Genomic DNA, 22449 nt, shown 5'->3' with positions numbered 1-22449 from the left:
CTTGTATGACTGGAAGGTACTAAGTGAAGAATGAGAGTGACATGTTACATTGTAGTCAGTTGTTGAATGATTGTATACAGTAACTTGTGCAATTCAATGAGAATTTGAGAATATATTTGTAAACAAACGAATTACACAACTTGAATTGAGAAGGCAATTTTTGAATGTGTGATACGTATTCTATCACTTTTAGTGATGCCGTCAACATACATGCCCCGCCATTGTTCTTGCTAAGACTTCAGCATACTGTTATAGCTATATGTTAACCTACAAACAAATTGTAAATGCTGAAAGTCATAAATCTTTGTTTTTTTGTTGTGGTAATAACTGTTTTTGACCAACAGTTCAACGACTTCAAATATGATATTATAGGATACCAATAATGTTTTAAATTGCATTAACACTTATAAGCATTCTCTAAAACCTAAAGTAAAGTATTGTTTGTAATAAAATTTAATCTAATAGTTTGGATTTGTTAAATTGATAACCCAACAATCTCTATATATAAAGGAGAGGTGTCTGTGTGTCTGTCTGTCTGTGTGCCCGTACGTACGAGCGTCTCTCGAAGACGGCGACTCCGATCTCGGCCGAATTTCGCTCGCGCACGCCGAATTCATTGAGGTCGAAAGTCAGACTGCGGTCGTCTTCCTGACTTCTCCCACGACGACGTCGTTTCCCGCCGATCGCGCTCGCTTCCGCTCGCGCGCGAATATCTCCGGATCGGCGCATCGTGTCTCCACCGAATTTAGACTGCCCGTTCCCGACGTCGGACGGTACGCGCCGAGCGTGTCGTCTATTGCCGGCGACGTCGGGAAAAGGAAGATATTCTTGCTGATATCCGGGTCTCGAAAAAATACGCACACTGTCGTTTGCCAGTCTGCGACCGTCGAAGAGCTGCCGTGTTTGATGCACCTGTTCCCCGAAACGCCAGCAACGTCTTCGAGCAGACGACGTTCAGCGGGACCGTCGAAATGACGACAGTCGGTACGCGTCGTGACTTCGTTAGATACGGAGCTGCCGTGTTTGATGCACCTCTTCCCCGAAACGCCAGCAACGTCTTCGAACAGACGACGTTCAGCGGGACTGTCGAAATGACGAGAGTCGGCATTCGTTATATACGGGGAACGGATTATCCGGGTAAGTATTGCACGTGACTTCAACTAATCACTACGTATCTACACCGAATTTACCGGCCCGTTCCTGACATCGGACAGTATGCACTCCCTGCAGCGGAGAGAAGTGCCGATGTCTGTACAGGATCTTTCGCACTGCCGATAATCTTACGTTATCTTAATTAATAGCAAACGTCATAGATGTCAACGCACTTGATATGCCTTTAGTGAACTAACACCACGGCTAATTAGTGACAGTAAACGGTTACTGACAAAACATTACACTCTACTGTCGCCAAAACATTACAGTCTACTAGCTGCGCAATATAGGATTTCCAAGTGTATACGCGACATTTTGCGTCGTTTTTACAATGCCTCCGAAGAGACGAAAGACAGTTTTTTCATCGGCAGCTGCAGCCAGTCAAAAACGGAGACGTTTAGAAGAAGACGAAGTAGCGAGACGGCAACGTTTGGACTCCGGTAGAGATAGAGTGGCGAGAGCGCGTGCTGAGCAAGGTGAGGCAGCTAGACAATGGCGACTAGACAGCGACAGACACAGAAGCGCTACGGCTCGCGCGAACGAAAACGAGTTAGACAGACAGCGACGACTTCAGATTAATCGTGATACCACTGCTAGAACTCGCGTAGATGAACACATTGTAGCCAGACAAGAACGATTGGCCGCCGACCGCAACAGAACTGCTGCAGCGCGTGCAGCGGAAGATGAGCTAGCCAGACAAGAGCGATTGGCCGCCGACTGCAACAGAACTGCTGCAGCGCGTACAGCGGAAGATGAGCTAGCCAGACACGAGCGATTGGCCTCCGACTGCAACAGAACTGCTGCAGCGCGTGCAGCGGAAGATGAGCTAGCCAGACAAGAACGATTGGCCGCCCACTGCAACAGAACTGCTGCAGCGCGTGCAGCGGAAGATGAGCTAGCTAGACAGCGACGACTTCACAGTGATCGAGAAAGACATACTGCAACAAGAGTGCGACAGCAACCGAATATTCCACCAGCTCTGAACTATGATGCAGCACAACCTCCACTTCCGTGTTGTATTGGCTCTATGACAAACGTGTGTGTCAACTGCGGCGCTATGAAGTGGAAAGGAGAAGCACCTGGCATGTGTTGCAGTAGCGGAAAAGTGAAACTGGCAACTCTGCAAGATCCACCGCTCTTGCTAAAATCATTGCTTCTAGGTGACTCAGAAACGTCTAGGCATTTCCTTACAAATATTCGCAAGTACAATTCAGCTTTTCAGATGACATCAATGGGTTGCAATGAAATTAAGGAAACACATGGATGGAATCCTTGCTTCAAAGTGCAAGGTCAAGTGTACCACCTCATTGGAAGCCTGTGCCCTTTGCCTAATGAAGAATCCAAATTTGCTCAAATCTACTTTTTGGGTGATGTGGAGAGAGAGATACAAGTAAGACAAGGCATTGTTCCTGGTTTGAGGATAAATATCATTGAGGGTTTACAAAACATGCTTCATGCCATCAATAGGTATGTGCAGAGTTTTAAATTAGCCAAAGACGTTCTCCGTGAATATGATCAGCAGTACAAGGTTGTGATTCATGCTGACAAGAGGCCTCCTAGAGAACACAGAGGGCGGTTTAATGCTCCAATGTGTGATGAGGTAGCTGTGCTTATGGTCACAGAAGAACATGGAAAGAGAGACATTGTCCTTCGTAAGTCTGATGGCAGCCTTACAAGAATAGCTGAAACTCATCGCAGCTATGATGCTTTGCAGTATCCTCTCATACTTCCACATGGAGATGATGGATACTATTTTCCTGACCAACCAGTCCCAAACCAGTACAAAGTATCTGCGATGAAACATTATGCGTATCGACTGATGATGCGAGGTGGTGCAGACTTTAACATCTTGCTACGGTGTCAGAGACTGATGCAACAATATGTTGTTGACATGTACGCCAAAATAGAGACCGAACGGCTGTGCTTCCTTCGGCGAGAGCAAACAAAACTTCGAGCTGAACAATATGGTGAGTTGAGAGATGCACTTCTGGCAAGTGATGGAGATCCAACAAACATCGGTAAGACGGTGATCTTACCTAGCTCCTATACTGGAGGACCACGGTACATGCATGAACGTACACAGGATGCCATGTGCTATGTTAGAAAGTTTGGTAGGCCTTCTCTTTTTATCACAATGACGTGCAATCCCGGCTGGAAAGAAATCACTGATGAACTGCTGCCCATGCAGACAGCACAACATCGTCCAGACCTAATTGCACGTGTCTTTAACCTAAAAAGAAAGGAACTCATCAAACAGTTGACCAAGCACTGCATCTTCGGCAAGACTATTGCATACCTGTGTTCCATTGAATGGCAGAAACGTGGTCTGCCACATGCTCATATTTTAGTTTGGTTACCTGCAGAGCACAGCATTCATGCTGATGACATCGATGCCGCTATTTCCGCTGAGTTGCCTGACCCTAACTCTGACAAGGTGCTGTTTGATATAGTCATGACAAACATGATTCATGGCCCTTGCGGTCGCATGGACAAGCACTCACCCTGCATGCGAGATGGAGCATGCACGAAACGTTACCCGAAAGAGTTTAAAAGTGATACTCAGAGCGGCCATGATGGTTATCCATTATATCGACGACGTAAACCCGATGATTGTGGCCATCAAGGAATAAAGAAGATCAAAGGTAACGATGTCTGTATAGACAATCGATGGGTAGTACCTTACTCTCCCTACCTCTGCCGAATGTTTGCCTGTCATATCAACGTAGAGCTTTGTACAAGTGTCAAGTCTATCAAGTATGTCCTAAAGTATGTCAACAAGGGCAGGGACATGGCAGTTTTTTCGCTAGAAAAATCCCAACCTATCGATGAAATAGATCTGTACCAGACAGCAAGATACTTCAGTTGCAGTGAAGCTTGCTGGAGAATACTGAACTTTACCATTCACGATCGTCATCCAGCAGTGACAAACCTTCATGTCCACCTACTAAATGGGCAGAGGGTTGTTTACAATGATCAAAATGCTGTTGCTCTTGCTCAACGTCCACCTAAAACCACGTTGACAGCTTTTTTTGATCTCTGCGCTCGGTATCGTCCAGATCTTGACCAGCTTGCTACGCCCGACCAGAGGTTTGTTCAAAATTTGCTTTATGTAAATGTGCCCGAGTACTTTACATTTCATTCAGGCACCAAAACGTGGAACCCTCGAAGGCTTGGCACAGCTGTTTACAGTGATGGTCAAATAACTTCATTTAAAAAAAGTGAGGTCATTGGTCGAGTGTACGCCGTGCATCCTAAGCAACAGGAATGCTTCTTTTTACGCCTTCTGCTTCACCATAAGCGGGGACCTTGCTCTTTTGATGACTTGCTTACGATTGATGCACGAAAGTGCCAGACTTTTCGCGAAGCATGTAACTGCATGGGTTTGTTGGAAGAAGACTTGCATTGGGCCATGGCCATGCAAGAGGCAGCCATGCGAGCCGGAGCATCTACACTACGTGCTCTGTTTGCTGTTATATTGACCACGTGTGATGTTGCTGACCCTCTTGCCATATGGTCTGCATATCGAAATGATATGACTGATGACATACTGCATCAGTGTAGGAGGGAAGCTCGACAGCCTGACATGGACTATAGTGATGATATGTACAACGAGTGTCTCTTTCGACTACAGGAATTAGTACAGCAGATGAGTGGACAGAAACTTGAAGAGTACGGACTGCCGCCTGTAAACAGGGGACATGAAGACAGACTGACAGTTGACCTACTTAGAGAAAAATCTTATGACAGAGAAGCACTGCAACAATTTGTAGACGAAAATGAAACGAATTTGACGATTGACCAACGCAACATTGACCTTCGCATTACAGATATGGTGGACCATGGGCAAGGAGGGATTATTTTTATTGATGCCCCAGGTGGCACAGGTAAAACCTACCTGATTAACCTTTCCCTGGCACGCCTCAGATCAAGAGGATTTGTCGCCCTTGCTGTCGCCAGCAGTGGCATTGCGGCACAGCTACTATCAAATGGGAAGACAGCACATTCAACATTCAAGATACCGCTTAATCTCATGACCACAGACCTTCCTATGTGCAACCTCAAGCGAGGTTCATCAAAGGCTACACTCCTACAGGAATGTGCCGTTATATTTTGGGACGAGGCAACCATGGCTAACAAACTAGCTTTTGAGGCTTTAGATCGCACATTACAAGACCTAAGGCAGTCCTCAAGACCATTTGGCGGTATCTTAGTTGTCCTGTCTGGGGACTTTCGTCAGACATTACCAGTCATTCGAGGAGGTACACGTGCCAATGAAATTGATGCCTGCATCAAGTCATCACATTTATGGCAACACGTAGAAACACATTCTTTGACAACTAACATGAGAGCTTATCTCTACGGTGACGCCAACGCTGCTGAGTTTGCAAGTCTCTTGCTGCGAGTTGGGAACGGTCATATACCGGTAGTTGAAGGACGTCATACCATCTTCATTCCAGAAGATCTTGGCACAGTTACCGACTCTCCTCAGACCTTGATAGAGCGAGTGTACCCAAACTTGCAACATCACTACCAAGACTTCGAATGGCTAATGCAACGAGCTATTCTCGCACCACACAATGTCTCCATTCGTGATATTAACTGGGAGATGCTTCAGCTGTTTCCTGGAGAGATAAAGATCTATAAATCAATTGATACGGTCAGAGATGATGATGCAGTACACTATCCCTCGGAGTTTCTTAACTCCCTGGAACCTGCTGGTATGCCTCCTCATAAACTGGCTCTAAAGGTGGGAATTCCTCTAATGGTTGTTCGAAATCTGGCTCCTGGGATTGCAAACGGCACACGTCTTATACTAAAGAGAATGATGAACAACTGTCTGGAAGCAACTATTGCTACTGGACCGCATAAAGCCCAGGACGTGTATCTGCCAAAGATACCACTAATTCCCAGTGATACTGGACTACCATTTGAATTCAAACGACTTCAGTTTCCAGTTAAGGTCTGCTTTGCTATGACTATTAACAAGGCACAAGGGCAGACCTTAGCTGTGGCAGGGCTAGATCTACACGAGCCATCCTTTAGCCATGGACAGCTTTATGTTGGCATTTCTAGAGTTGCCTCCAAACATGGACTAACTTTCTTGGCAAAAGAAGGAAAAACCAAAAACGTAGTGTACCAGGAAGTGCTGTCGACAAGATGATCATCTTTATATTCACTGCAGGCATTCATGGCCAACATCACCTATGATGCTGGCCAACAGCGACTGAACCAGGGTTAGCTTAGAAGAGGTTGACTGTTAATAGGAGTGTGCAAGCACTCCATGACATCTCAGACTGTGCCTTTGCATGGCTGTAAATTCAGCCCAACTGAACATTCAAGACACCGCTTTTAATCATGCACACATGGTCAATTAGATAAACATTAATGACTAACGACTAAACAGACAAAACACTACAATAATGCACTAAAAGGTAGGTAGACAATATGTATCACACAGCAACAAACAGGACAAAGTAGACCGTTTTGGCGGCTGCAGCAGCTGGTGATGCATCAATTTCTCAAAGAGACCTATGCTGAAGACATCAAGCAGGTACATAACGTTCAAATACCACCGGAGCGAGAGCTCCAGGTTGAGCATGTCTCAACCAATTTTTTGAGCCAGTATATGCCCTGACCTCCACGTGGTCTGGCTTGGGTTGCACTGACAAGGGCATAAGTTAGTGTAATTGGTTTATGCTGTGATTGCAACTTTTTTTGCACAGGGATGATAACCAACACTCTAGACCAGAGAGTTTGGAAATCTACAAAGATCTCTCTATACAAACTGTACGTGACTTGGCTACACCCCCTCTGCCTCTCCAACCATCAAACGCATTTTTAGATACTTTCTGCTGTAATCTCTACCTATAAAAGCGACCTGTCTGTCTGTTTGTGTGTTTTTCTGTACTGTCTGTCTGTCATTAATAGCAAACAGTGTCTGCAAATCAATAATTTGTGTCATTAAACTATTACCGGGGTGTTGTCCCCCGGGCGAAGCCGGGCATTGGAGCTTGTCTCTATATATAAAGGAGAGGTGTCTGTGTGTGTGTCTGTCTGTCTGTCTGTCTGTGTGCCCGTACGTACGAGCGTCTCTCGAAGACGGCGAGTCCGATCTCGGCCGAATTTCGCTCGCGCACGCCGAATTCATTCAGGTCGAAAGTCAGGCCGCGGTCGTCTTCCTGACTTCTCCCACGACGACGCCGTTTCCCGCCGATCGCGCTCGCTTCCGCTCGCGCGCGAATATCTCCGGAACGGCGCATTGTGTCTCCACCGAATTTAGACTGCCCGTTCCCGACGTCGGACGGTACGCGCCGACCGTGTCGTCTATTGCCGGCGACGTCGGGAAAAGGAAGATATTCTTGCTGATATCCGGGTCTCGAAAAAATACGCACACAGTCGTTTGCCAGTCTGCGACCGTCGAAGAGCTGCCGTGTTTGATGCACCTGTTCCCCGAAACGCCAGCAACGTCTTCGAAGAGACGACGTTCAGCGGGACCGTCGAAATGACGACAGTCGGTACGCGTCGTGACTTCGTTAGATACGGAGCTGCCGTGTTTGATGCACCTCTTCCCCGAAACGCCAGCAACGTCTTCGAACAGACGACGTTCAGCGGGACTGTCGAAATGACGAGAGTCGGCATTCGTTATATACGGGGAATGGATTATCCGGGTAAGTATTGCACGTGACTTGCACGTTCCGGGATTCACGTCGAAATTATAGATGCCAGGTTCGATACACCTGTTCTCCGCAACGGGACTGTCGAAATGGCTTCAACGGGATCAATAATCCAATCAACGGGATTTTTTGAAACTGGACACGTGTCGAATAGATGGCAAGTTCGATACACCTGTTCCTCGCAACGGCAGCAACGTCCAAGTCGAAATGGTTTCACCCAATCGTTAATCCAAAAATCAGCGGGCTCTAGAAACGGCAATTGTACGGGATATAACTATGAATGAGAATTCTGTCTGGCTGCTACTAAACGGTAAAAGCACTTACACCACGGCTAATTAGTGACAGTAAACGGTTCTCTATACAAACTGTACGTGACCTGGCTACACCCCCTCTGCCTCTCCAAGCATCAAACGCATTTTTAGATACTTTCTGCTATAATCTCTACCTATAAAGGCGACCTGTTTTTCTGTCTGTCTGTCTCTCTGTCTGTCTGTATGTCTGTCAATGGTATTATATTTTCATAAATCAGAACTATTACAGGCTAAATCAAATTAAGCAAAGCACGATACACTACATTACAATGACAACTAAAAAGCAAAAAACTGAACACTCTGTCTGTCTCCCGGATAACATGGATGGACATCACAAAGTGCATGGCCACCATAGAAGACGCCTAGCCTGACGCGAGGTAAAGATGTGTACAATCCATGATAACAATGTTGGTAAAGAGGAATAGACAATATGGGTAGAGGAAGACATCACAACTGTCTGTCTGTCTGTCTGTCTGTCTGTCTATCATTAATGCTATAATCTCTACCTATAAAGGCGACCTGTCTTTTCTCCACTTCCGTGTTGTATTGGCTCTATGACAAACGTGTGTGTCAACTGCGGCACTATGAAGTGGAAAGGAGAAGCACCTGCCATGTGTTGTCCCCCGGGCGAAGCCGGGCGTTGGAGCTTGTATACCAATAATACTGAGCATTTTGCTGTTTAGATGAATATTGGGATCAACATCCTGAGCTGCACGACATTCCGATCTACTATGCTTCATCTCTGGCAAAGAAATGCATGGCTGGTATGGCGTTATAATCACCGACTCATGTTATCAATGCGTCCTTTTCACAGGACACTCCAAAGTGCATTGTATTTGCATGGAATGCTCATTAATGGCCTTTTAACACTTCACTTCATAGCTCATTGAATGCTGTTTGGTCTTTTCACACCTTGTTTGCACTGGCTGTCAAACTGTATTTGATGCAGATTTGCACAAACCACATGCAGACGTGGTCTGAAGTGGATTCAATGTGCATTGGTTCTAACGTACGTTACATGTTTATGAAGTGTTACTTGGATTTGGTTTTTCTAGTGTGAAATGGGTCAGTGTGCATTGAATATGCATCCAATTCACATCTGCTTTATAGTTTAATTAAATGAAAGTAGATTATAGCATCTTGTCTCAATTGCTATTTTCTCAGCCCTGAGAGTGTGGAGTAGGTCATTGCATAACCACGGAAAGTCCTCCCCTATCCTGTCCTTATTGAATAGATGGACGTACTGTAACCAAAGACAGACAGCTATCTTCACGAAGAGACTGGCAGCCATGATGAACACAAGTTCTAACTAACGCACATTACATGGCTAGGCGTTTGTTATGATGTTTACGTGGATTGCATTCTCCTAGTGTGAAATGGGTCAATGTGCATTGCGCATCCAATTCACAGCTGCTGCATTGGTTTGAATGCGGTTCAAGTGTGAAAGGCCTGTAGATTGTGCGTGTTTGTAGTGTATCAGACGTATGTGAATGCAATGAATGGGAGAATTAGAAAACAAGTGAGCAATGGATGTGTTTTGGTTATTCTAAAATTGACTTGCAATATGTGTAGATTGCTATTTCTAATCCATTTATGTTCAAGCACATTTGATATTTGAAGGTTACATTATCGTTGTTTCATTGAGCTTGTTGTTTCACTACAATGATCTTTCGTAGGGTATCAGTCAGTTTGACGATATTAGACCTTCAGTTGTGATGGCTAGTCCAGGAATGATGCAGGTAGGGGATGTTTAGTTAGGAGATATGATTGGTGAATAGACCCAATAGACACAGTGGGATTACTAACTGAGGTCAGTCATCAGGCACGTAGGCTGCTTGTAAACGAACAGAGTTGTGGATAGATAAACAGACAGACATGTGGGATGGATAGGCAGACAGACAGACAGACAGACAGACAGACAGACACAGACAGACACATAGACATACATACATACATACAGACAGACAGACAGACATGCGGGATTGATAGACAGACAGACAGACATCTGATTGAATAACTTTATAGTTACATTGAAGTCTCAAGGCAGAACAATGTTATGTTACTGGTGTTAGGACACAAGCATAATTGCTTCTATTGTCGTTTGGTGAACATGTGTGAATGTATTGTTAGAATTGTTTGTCGAGGCAACTTTTTGAAACGTGGTGTACAGACAAGAGAAATGGTGTTCTGATTGCTGGCTATTCAGTGAAGGGACTCTTGCAAAGGTTTGACTGATCTAAATAACAGTTGCTGTAATGATTTGATTTTGACGATTTAGAGCAATTTGGTTGCTTGGAATATTTTGAGATCGTCTGAACTTGCAGAAAGGTGTTATGTATGCGCTGTTGAACAGGTGCATGGGTGTGGGCACATGTACACATGCGCTTAAACGAAATTGATAGTGAAACAACAACAGTAACAACACACACACACACACACACACACACACACACACACACACACACACACACACACACACACACACACACACACACACACACACACACACACACACACACACACACACACACACACACACAGTTAGTCTCGCGTAGCCAGACCCCTTTTAGCCGCATCCTCCACGGCGAAATGGGAAGTATATTTGCAATTGTTTGCCTTTTCTTATTGTTTACCAGTTAGCATTTTCTAAATATATTATTGTGTGAGGAGACTGCACAGAGTGATGTGTGGATGTGTAACATTGATTGCTATCTTTTATAGCATCTGATGTCAGAACCAGAAGAAATAGTGACAATGTCTGGGCAGAAGATGGCTCGCAAGTGTTCTATTGGTAACTTTGTTATGTGGAGTATGTTATTTTGTGGACTTTACATGTGCGTTGGTGTAGACGACATTTCCTTCTCTGCTCACACTAGATGAGTCATTTCGTTGTGTTGTGAAACCGCCTCATATTGTGAGTTCTCAATTGCATGCAAGTGTTTTGCATGATTACATAATGTTGTTGTGACTGTCTGTGTTGTTGCTTCAAAGATATTGGTGCATGGTGAACAGAATGAAATGGGAAGACTGAAATCTGCTGTACTGAGAGAGTATGAAGATAATGAGGTGATGGGGTTTGCTCTGTAGGTGTTTTCTTTCTACGGGCCTGTTTGTGTTCTCTTTGCTTCCTTTTTGTTTGTTTATTTTTGTATCTCTGTTTTGTCTTATTCTTTGCCTATCTTCTTGCTGGCTTGCCTGTTGGTCTGTTATTTGGTTTGTTTGTTCCTTTTTCAACTCTTGTTTATACATTAGGAGACAAGTATTGTTGTCTACAATCCCAAAAACATGGAAGGAGTAGATCTTCACTTTAGAGGGGAAAAGGTGGCCAAGGTTGTCAGCATGCAGGGCAGATTACAAATAGGGGACTCTGTATTGTTTGGTGGCAGGTGATTGGCAGTCTGGCTGCGGTCAAGCCAAGAGATGGTCACAGAGTGTCTGGTGTTTTGGTGAAGAAATGGTTTTCCTACCAGATTGTTGCACCATCAGAGTTGTCAGGTACATTGAGCTTGTTTGATGCTCATGTGTTTGCATTAGATAGATGAGAATTATTCCTATTAATGTATGAATACAGATAGTTGCATGACTCTGCTTATTATTTTGCATATTTTGTGAGAATTTATTAAGACCACTACCATCCTACTGCACTTATTGCTGCCAGCTGGTATAGCCAGGGTTTACTAAAAATCAGCCTGACCGAGTCTATTAACTTATACTCAGTATAAATGTTATACTCAGTCTGTGTCACTTGTTTGCACTAACTCTGAGCTGCCAGTTTATTTTGTTTAGCTGATGCTTTTGTCATTGTCATGATTGTGCGTGCATTTGGTGTAGCATATACTGACTTGGCTACAAGTGTAATCAAACAGGTGAGATCACTGCAACTTGCTGTTTGTAGTTTCGGTTGTTTGTAGTCTGTGTATGTTGCTTAGCGTCAAACAGTAGCATTTACAGCTCCCTTGTCGGTCCTCGACTATTATCTGCAACAACTTGCTGGCAATGTTAAGCAACATGTTGTGCAGGGAAAATCAGCTCTTCGGGTGATTGGTGCAGCTTGTTTTAAAGTGCTTGCAGATTGACGTCGTGTGCTGTGTTGTCAGGTGTTTGGTTGCATCACAGTGATCAAGGATAAAAGTGGTGTCATACTTGAGGTGTAAATATGGTGATGTGTTATATGATATTGTGATTTGAGTATTTGTTGTCATATCATGCGTTGTCTTGAAGATCAAGTCATAACATAGTTCTTTGTAGTACCTGGTGCCGTTTATAGTTGGCAATTAAAGTGATTGTTTGTACTTTTTTTCTGACTGTTTATCAGTCTGTTTGTTTGTCTCTTCATCTGCCTTCCTACCTGCATGCCTGCCTGCCTTTTGTTCCCCTAGTTTTTTAGCATTTCGGTACATGGGGATTACAAGCAGAAAACTTACTGCATGAACTGGGAAGAAAGGTAGGACTCATTGAAGGAAGACGAGTAGATGCAGAGTTTATGTCATATTGGTGACGACGTTTTACTGTGACTCTCCAAAAATGCAATAGTAAAGTTGTCTTGAGAAAAGTGTCTAAGTTGTCAACAAACAGACTAATGGAGGATAATGTAGTTAGCAGAGATAGATACATTCAGTGCTTCACATGCACTTTAAAATAGTTGAACTTGTTTATGAAGCACTTTCTTTCAATTATTGAAACATCATGTATTCTAGTGTGTAGAGATGCTGTACCGTAATAAAATAACCTGCCTGCCTGCGTGCCTGTTTGTCTGTCTGTATGTCTTTTTCATATATTTTCATAAATGAATGCTATTACAACCAAAACTATTTAAAATGTTTCAGAGACACAATAGGGTCTTTTTGCCTGTCTGTTAGCTGTGTTTGGGTTATTTGAGTTAAGCATTGACAATATTACAATCCACTCTGTGAAGGGATTCATAACTGTGCTGTACGAACAGTTGGTTTTTATACATAACTGTAGCTTTGTTGTTCATTGTGAATAAATGTAAACTTTGTTTAGGTAAACTTCAAATAAATGTTTTGTAAATTGAGCAAAGTAGGGTGCTGTTGTCAGTATGAGAACCTTACACTCTTACACTCATAAGTCATTGTGCATGTATGTTGCAATATTGTGTGTTTCATTTGTGGTGTTGCATTTTGCAGTGGATTGCTAGTCCCGTGAACGACATGTACGCTGATGCAGTACTGACAACAGTTTTACAGATAGACACAGAACCATCTCATGTAGCAGGTATGAATGTGTTTCAAGCTTTTTTTTGTAATTGACAAACATATCAGACACTTTAGATTCATACTATAGAGTCTAGACATCTACGCCTTGAACTTTGAGACTGACATCTGCTTTGAAGAGGCATCCTTGTTCTATTGAGAGCTGACAACAGTGTATGGCAGGCAGTGCTTTATCTTTGTTTAATCGGATTATCAAAATTGTATGAATTTAGATGGATTACAGCAGGTTGTTGATTTATGTAATTAATGGATCTGTGTTTTAAAGTTGTAATCCATAAACTACTGGATAGGTAAACATTTCAGTTGTGGAAGGATTTGTTTACTCTCTTCTACACTTGTGCTTGTGTACTGTACATATGTGCATGCATGCCGGTTTGCATACCTGTGCTACTAGCAGCTCATGACAGCTGAGTAGCTTGGAGCCTGACTTAGTGGGCAGTTTGCAGTGAAATGTTCTGCAAATGTGTATCATAATACTTTGCTTTAGATGTTTTGTCAGACGCTCCTCCAGTCAGACTGCCTCCATGTTAATAATATATTACTCCCACTTTGACTACGTCTTCTAGCGTGCGTTAGGCCGTAGCACTTTGGATTTCCTTTCGCCTTGCCTGTAATAAAACAAAAGCTGACTCAAGGGTTCCAAGGCCAGCTGCTGGGGTTTAGCTTTACGAGACCCTGTTTCTTGGCCACTCCCACTTCATAGTTTCTCCAGGCCCATGCGTATTGATGCCAGTGACTGACTTGTCAACCGTCTAATTAATTAATTATTGCTAGTTAGGTTGTGTGCTGGCCTATCTACTGCTTTGACAAATAAACCTTGATGTGTTCAGCATGAAGTCTGCTAGTAGAGCAGCTTTTCTAGAGATCGAATTACAGGTAAGAAGATCGTAGATACTAAAGCTACAACTATATCTCACACTGCAAGTAGCTTGCAACACATCAGTGTTCTTACTCGTATTTTGCATCTATTGCAAATAGAGGGTTATTTATGCATTCAATAATGAGTACGCTCGAAGACAGCTGGGACGTAACGTGCGTTATCTGACGTAATAAGACAAAATGTACAGGAGCTACACGTATGCTTGATGAGCAGCCACAACGGTGTGAGGATTTATTAAGATTGCTTCTAACGTTATTTAGCTGTGTGTTGTACGTGTGTTAGTATGCCCCCAGTGGGAACTGCATTGCTGTGGTAATGCGATAGAAATAAATATTATATTATTATTATTAAATCCACGTTCTCCTTTGCTAATTTTTTTACTGTCTCCTATAATGATAAGCTAGGATAGCAAACTCTTCTTTTATTGAACAAATTCTTTGAGCTCCAAACGAACCGTTGTACCTTTATTGAACACAAATGACAGCGACAGCAATGATGCAGAAATTGATACATCTAGCTAATACGACATGGCACTCGTTTGCTTGCTTGCTTGCTTGCATATTGCTAGCTAACATTGTCTATTTAAATCTAAGCAAATGCGTTCGTTTATCGAGATCATCAATCCGCTTTTCAGCGACAGCTGCAATTCTTGAGATACTTCATCAAATCGGAGGCATACCGTTGACAGTTGTTGACAAACAGAGTGTACGGGCGTTGCCATTTCTTGTTGAATGCCCTCACTTGTGCTAGAGTACAATAGCTGATTCTTGTTGTTCCCAAAAAGGGTTTACTGGACCATTTCCAAACGGCGCTGTTCCAGTTTTCAGTCGGTCTGTCCTCCATCACTTTGTTATCATTTGAGAAATCAAAGTGTTTCCCTTGATACCGAACTGCAGCGTGTTTCAAGCCGTACCATATAAATCTGCGTTCTCGATGGTGGATTTCCTTTCGGTCGGCTTCGTTTTCAAATTCTGTGTCGTCAGTGTCAGACTGCGAGTCTCGTCTTCGACGACCTTTGAATTTGAGAGGCCGGAGTCCCAGTTCGTAGATATGCTTAGTCTTAGTGCAGCCTAATCGAGAAAAAGATTAGCACACACGGATATGTAAAAGAGCTGATCAATGCTACATGCATATCTCAACTTTGGTATCTCAGAAATATTTGATTATACTTATAGGCATGCAGAGTACAATGTAAGATGGAATGCTTCTAGTATGCGACGTTGTCGCACACCTAGATCTAGTTCTTCTGCACTTGCAACAAGGCATTCGTACAGGTAGAAAGAAGCTTGGCAAGAACCTGCTGTTGATAATGCAGCATGCATGCACTTAATTAATTGACCTATATTTGTATCACTTCGTATACCAATAGCTACAGCTTCTCACAAATGAAAGAATACATATCATGTATACACAGTGAGTCGAACACACATGCATACACATGGACATTTCAAATCGTTTGTACACTAGCCCTTTTGCAGTCTATATACCTGTTCGACGTCTTCCCCACAACCACCAAGCGTCTGCACCGTCAAAGAAGATCAAGCAGACAAAACAACACAGCAGAATGTTGACCGTCAGCACTCTCATTGTCATGACACACGCTGCGAGTCACTACCGGCACTTCTGGAGATTTCACGGTCGACGCTGAAGAAGCGAATTGAATGGTAGAGCTGTCTAGAGTTGCATTATATGAGAGTTGATCACACCTTCGCACACCTGGACGAGTTCAAATGGCAGTGCATAGCTCACGGGACCCGGAACATCCGCGTATCAACTGATCACAGTCTAGGAGCTTTACCTTTGTACGGTCGACTTCACTTTTGTACACGGTCGACTTCACATCCTCGGCGAAATCTCAAACCGTGGCAAACCTTCCATGTAATAAATAATACATGCACTTAATTAAAAAGTAGGAAAAGCAATAGCTGGCAGTGTGGGAATTGCGGCAAACGTTTATGTAGATATTGGAGGAGCCTAGGAGGGCACGGAAGGTATACAGATTACATTACACATCAAAACGGAAGCACGTCATTCAAAAAGTAGAAAAGCACTATCGAGAGACCGATAGGATAGTTGAAGAAGCGGTCGACCGTGTTCTCATTAAAGTAAGGTGTGAAGAAGAAGAGACTTCGGAAAGCGAAGAAGCCTTTGTTTCTGGAACAGATGACCCCTGTAGTGATTAGAATGCCACAATTGACCTGGGGGCGCGTGTGAAGTCACAGGTGGTCGTACTACTTGGTCATGAGGGCGTAATCACATCGCGTGCCATACAGGAAGTAGCCAATTCTGTAGTTGTACAATACTGATCAGAAACAAGCTCTATATATTTGTTTTCTCGTCATCACTAACTTCCTAATGATGTTAGAATTACCTGTTTGCGATGTATAGGTAGCGAGATTCAAGATTTTCCCATACTGTCAGCTATTGCTTTTTCTACTCTAGCTGACATGTGATTCGTCGAGTCTAGAAATACCTGCGTATATCCGGAACTTGCATTCTTTGTCGGTTCAACTTTGCCACGGTGCATTATACTTTTACTTTCCATCTAATTGAAAGAAGCCGGAGTTAGCCGGATGTTGTTGCAATAACATGTGTAGTGTGCACCATAACATGATACAATTGGCACTCTACAGTCTTGCCCAAAATTGGAAACGTTTAACCTAACCGTGATTTTATTGCATGCACAATCGAGTCTAGCAGTCGGAACCACTCCAGCCAGTCCGACCAACGGCTTGTTGGTAGGAATTGTTGCAATAACTGTACATAGTGCATCAGGAAGGGCTAGATAACGCAGTGGATCTATATGCATGGCCCCTTCTTGCATGCAATTGCGCACTTTACAGATATATAGTCTTGAACAAATAAGAACCGTCGAACTTACCCGTTATTTCATTGCATGCATGCACAATGGGTATTAGCCGCGCTCCGGCCTGTCCGGCCAACGGCCTAGTGAAATAGACTTTCGGCCTAGGGGTATGTAGCTAATTGAACATTACTAGTTATAACATGGGTGCTAGGGATCGGATGACCCGAAGCCGAGAAGGCTTATCTTTTGTGCGTCTCAAATTGCCTAGAGTCGCTATTTGCAGAAGGCAAGCAACTAGACATGTCATACGAGTTCTAACTTCTCCAAGTCTTAGGCCATTTCAAGCAAAAAAGGAGACGGCAGAAAAGCTGGCAAATGAAGCAACAGATTCACCCTTACAGTCACAGATACCCGTGTGTCGATCACATGGTCGATTAGTGTGGGAACATATGTATGATGTACAGGGACTATTCTGTTCACGGGGACCATCCTGTTCACGTGGACTATCCTGTTCACGTGGACTATTCTGTTCTTATTTGCTCCTATTCTGTTCACCGGGGACTGTCTTGTTCACATAATTTGAACCCACCCTAGCGGGGACTATCCTGTTCACTGGGGACTTTCCTGTTCACTGGGGACTATCCCGTTCAGTGAACAGGATAGTCCCCACTATAGCGGGGACTATCTTGTTCACAAGCGACTATCTTCTTTACAGGCGACTATCCTGTTCACAGGCGACTATCTTGTTCACAGGCGACTATTCTGTTTACGCGACTATTCTGCATGTTCACACTAGCCATATGCATACAGTGTTCATGGCGACTATATCCTGTTCACAGGCGACTACACGTATTCTGTTCACAAGAATTATTTGAATTACATTAACAGTAACTTTGCAAAAACATTTATTGTTTGTTTATCCAATATTTATTTATAGCCTATCTAATTCAACGAGAAATCTGTCTAGTCTCAAAACCAATTAATTAACGGTGCACTATTTCAAATAAAACTTGTGCACTATATGCTATTGTAGCTGTAAATAACTACTCATTATCTACTTTGATACATCTGTTAAGTTAAAACATAAAAGTATATTTGAGTCAGTCTTCCCATCTAGAGACGTCCAACAGGAATTGTAGGCAATGACCTGGCAGCAGTTATGACATCATTTTTAACACAATAGCCTATGCAACCTCCCCCCACACTCAAAACACTAGACTTCTTTTGAATCTGTGTCTAAGATTGATCGATCGATGCATGGCAATTTCTGTGATATAGAAATGTATTATAGTATGGTACTCATATGTATGAATTTCTTTCACGCCTGCTGAAGGCAAACAGTATCCACAGTTAATAAACGACATACAGAACTGTACATTTAAATTTACACAGAGACACACACACAGACACACACAAAATAGATATTATAAAATGTGTTTTTGTTCATTGTATATGAGGAAAATAGTAATGCTAGATCACAGTCTCAATCTTCAATTAATTTCCCTACCCTAGGTGACTTGCTGGTGCTTGCTTACAACCATCGATCCCTGTTACTGACGCAATTAACTTACTATGCATTAATTGCATTATAGTTGCTGTAAATTTACTAGCTTCTTGCAACCACTCGCCAACCTTCTGTCACAGACACTGTACAGTATAGATATCATACTTCTCTAGGAATTACGTAATCACACATGGACAATCAGAAAATTATTTGCGAGCGAGCGAAGCGAGCGAGTTTTCTCTAATGCGTCAAAGGGGTACTCTTTGTGTCCGTCCGTGCGTACGTCCGTCCGTGCGCCACCACCCCTACTCCCCGGGGGAATCGTCTAGGAATTGATAAATTCGAATCGTTCTTTGCTAGTTTTGAAGAAAGTAAACTTACAATAGTTTACGTCATGTGACGTCATTACTGGAGATGTTTCTATGGTAACTATGCTCACTTACGTGACTGCGTTCCACCACCCCTACACCCAGGGGACAGCTGTTACAAATCGATCATTTTGAAAAATTATTTGTTTTCCTCGATGGGTGCCAAAAATCGACACTTCACGTTATGTGACGTCACTCTGTAATTATTGCTATGGCAACAAGATTGAATTAGGCGTAAACAGCGTTTTAACATATATAGCGTCTTGTACTAGCTGTTTTTGTGACAGTTAATGCTGTTCTTAGCTGCTAATAATAATTAGCTGATGTAACGAAAGTTAACAACTGCTAACATCGCCATGGAAACATTGCTCTCTTACTGTTAATTAAGCATGCGCGTTTTACTGTGCGTTGCGCACCACTCCTAACTAGCCACCCCACGAGCGAATTGAAGGAACAGTAGTTTACACGTCCACACCGTTGGTTAGGCGCTTCTCCGTTATCTTCACTATTGATTTACGTAACTAACTGTGACACTTCATGTGACGTCATCGCTAGACACTATTGACTGAAGAAAGCGCGCAAAGTACACAGTTGAAAGAAATTTGAAGAAAACAAGTCACTTACGACAGTAAAGGGTTTATTAATTGTACGAAGTTGTTTCGAACAAAACTGATTTGCTGTCCATCGAGTGCATTCAGCAGTATGTAGCTAGTCTACCCGTGCACCTGGCCGATGCCATCTCGCTAGCCGCGGCCGATATGTTTGTGACTGAAATTGCATTGAAATATTTCGCTTGCCGACTGTCGCTCCATAGCTATATAGAGGACGTCTAAATCTAGTTGAGTGAAATATTGATCAAAGTTAGATCGACTCATGGTACTTCACACATTAATTATCTAGAGAGTGATCAGTTTTGAGGCAGCTTTCGACAGTTGCGAGCTGTATATTTGAGTGAGTATCGAGTTGTGTTGATCACAGTTATCTAGAATGAGATTTCATAGCGATCGATGTGTGAAGTAATAGACACACCTAGAGATGCAACAGTCGTGTTTTGCTTTTTGCCGCTTTGACTATGTAAATGCAGCCCGAATCAATGCGTCTGCAAGTTACTACGGTATCTAGCAGCAGCTCTCTTTTCCTGATCTTTTACTCCATACCGCTAGTGTATTGAACAACGTATTCTAGACGTTGTTTTAAAATTTTACTCTGCAGCTGTATAGTACGTGCTCGCTCGCACAGGTGGGAATGCAATGAGCACCCATTATTATTTTTAGTTGTAATACACACATTCCTAGGATCAGTATACACCAGAGAGGACCACTTTAGTTGAGCACATTGGAAGAGTCTACGATATGGTAGTGTTGTCAGGCACGAGGTAGCTAGATAGCTAAATTGAGCAAGAGCTAGTACGGTAAGTGTTGCGTGTATGGATTGATGGGACTGTTGACAATGAACAAAAGTGTCTAGCTAGTGAACAGAAGCTCTAGTGAACATGCAGATCTATAGTCGCCGTAAACAGAATATATAGTAGCCCATAGTCGCCATGAACTGGATTATAAGTCGCCTGTGAACAGGATAGTCGCCATGAACACTGTATGGATATGGCTAGTGTGAACATGCAGAATAGTCTTCGTGAACAGGATAGTCGCCTGTGAACAAGATAGTCGCCTGTGAACAAGATAGTTCCCGGTGAACAGAATAGTCCACGCTATAGCGGGGACTATCCTGTTCACTGGGGACCATCCTGTTCACGTGAACAGGATAGTCCCCAGTGAACAGAATAGGAGCAAATATGAACAGAATAGTCCACGTGAACAGGATAGTCCACGTGAACGGACCAGTCCCTGTACATATGACATACCATGACGCTTGCGTGTTCGTCGCGTGCAGCATATCCCCGGTCACAAACAATCTTCTATAAATTCGTAGAAAGAACTCACAGAAACGAAACTCACACATCTCTAACCATTCATCAATACGCATCCACTGACGGCACAACCAAACCAATCGAATTCCGTATCTACAGCGGCGACAGACGCTGACATTCTGGTCAAAGAAGCGCACAAAAACCGTTGACATCCAAGTTATCGCACTTCGAGCACGTTCCTGGCTTACTGTAACGGTTAACTTGCGTTTAGAAACCGGCTCAAGTCGTTGGAGCCGTTCCAGCAAAAATTTTTTCCTTTACGTGCCAGTACATAGCCCGGATCAATATCCGGGAATATGCGGGGTATAGTTGGCCTCTGACGTCACCAGGCTTAATTGGATCTTAGATGACGACACACCGTTGGCATGAGGAGGAAACGGTCTATCCGGGAAAGTTGGTTTCAAATTCCTATGACATCAAATGAAGACGTCAGAGCGTCTAATCACGTGTGATAAGAAGGCCTAGCGCACGTTATTTTGACGTAATTTTTTCCTCCCTAAGCCGATAATAACTCGCCGTGCATGGTTCGATGCATTGTACAGTTTCTAAGACTTTAAGAAAGCGTTACAGTATGCCACTACTTGGATTCACTGCCGTTTTTGCTGCCCGTTTGAGACGATGTGTGAGAACGTCCGTTGCCGTGTCTAATTACAGAAGTACGCCCAGCAACACTTGATATCATAATGCTATAACATGATATGACATGTGACCTACGCACGGGTACGTATCTGTGACTGTAAGGGACCTTCATGTGTAAAGCTAACAGAGAACATGCAGGTTGTTTTTAATTAATTTATCTGATACTGTGCATGGGTATGCATGGGTGGACACAATTCGAACAGACATTCTACAGACTCTAGTAGCTGTTTCTAGAGACACTCTTTTGAAGATGAATTTGAGTATAGTCGTCCGCGCGTTAAGCGCAAGAGACTAAGTCCTAGGCAGTGCTATGATCTAGGGTACCTCCTATCTTCGGATCTAGCATTTGGTGATTGATGTGCATGATACATTACAACCTCGCTCCGTGGTTTCTAAAACCAGATGATTGCATGCCTTTCCTAGTCAAGACATCAGATTTTGAAAAAAATTGAAAGATTTTTGGAAACCAGTAGCGCGAGTGGAGACCGATTATATTTGGCGCTACACGGGTCTGGGTGGTCGAGGCTAAGCGGCGGTACATATGTATGTACGTATATGTACTGTAGCCTCGCAAGCCAGGCTCTTGCGCGCAGTTGCTGAGCTAAACGCACGTGAATCACGCGAGGAGGAGGAGCTTTTGCTAAACGCACGTGAATTACGCGAGAAGGAGGAGCTTTTGCCAAAGCTCCTCCTCCTCGCGTGATTCACGTGCGTTTAGCTCACCGACTGCGCGGAAGAGCCTGGCTTGCGAGGCTACATGGACTGTACAGCATCTGGCTACGCGAGACTAAAAGAATTACATGCAAAAAGCACACGGTGTCCTAATAGGTTTCCATCTGTACAGGTTAGTAAACAACTGCGATAGGTCACGTCGTTAACCGTAATAACGTCAAAATATCAAAACGAACGAGAACAAATATCACCACGTGTTTCAAATAGATATCAATGTACAAC

General features: G+C 43.4%; 2 protein-coding genes and 1 pseudogene across 2 annotated transcripts; 2 read left to right on the top strand and 1 right to left on the bottom strand.

Moving 5' to 3' along the window:
* Positions 1-523: 523 nt before the first annotated feature.
* On the top strand, positions 524-7379 carry LOC134180851 (uncharacterized). The gene is made up of 2 exons (XM_062648035.1): positions 524-6703; positions 6876-7379. The coding sequence occupies exon 1, from the start codon at positions 1484-1486 to the stop codon at positions 6311-6313; it is 4830 nt and encodes a 1609-aa protein (XP_062504019.1). The 5' UTR covers positions 524-1483; the 3' UTR covers positions 6314-6703; positions 6876-7379.
* LOC134180850 (cleavage and polyadenylation specificity factor subunit 3-like) lies at positions 6341-13697 on the top strand (annotated as a pseudogene).
* Positions 13698-14700: 1003 nt separating this feature from the next.
* Positions 14701-16653, bottom strand: LOC134181394 (uncharacterized). Its single transcript, XM_062648666.1, has 3 exons — positions 16050-16653; positions 15739-15967; positions 14701-15321 (listed from the first exon to the last, which is right to left on the bottom strand). Exons 2-3 carry the CDS (start codon positions 15842-15844, stop codon positions 14882-14884), a joined length of 546 nt encoding a protein of 181 aa, XP_062504650.1. The 5' UTR covers positions 15845-15967; positions 16050-16653; the 3' UTR covers positions 14701-14881.
* Between the last annotated feature and the right edge of the window lie 5796 nt (positions 16654-22449).

This window comes from Corticium candelabrum, chromosome 6 (genome assembly GCF_963422355.1).
Source record: "Corticium candelabrum chromosome 6, ooCorCand1.1, whole genome shotgun sequence".
NCBI lineage: Eukaryota > Metazoa > Porifera > Homoscleromorpha > Homosclerophorida > Plakinidae > Corticium > Corticium candelabrum.
The sequence above is the reverse complement of the archived record's forward strand: the minus strand, read 5'-3'. Positions and strand labels throughout refer to the sequence as shown.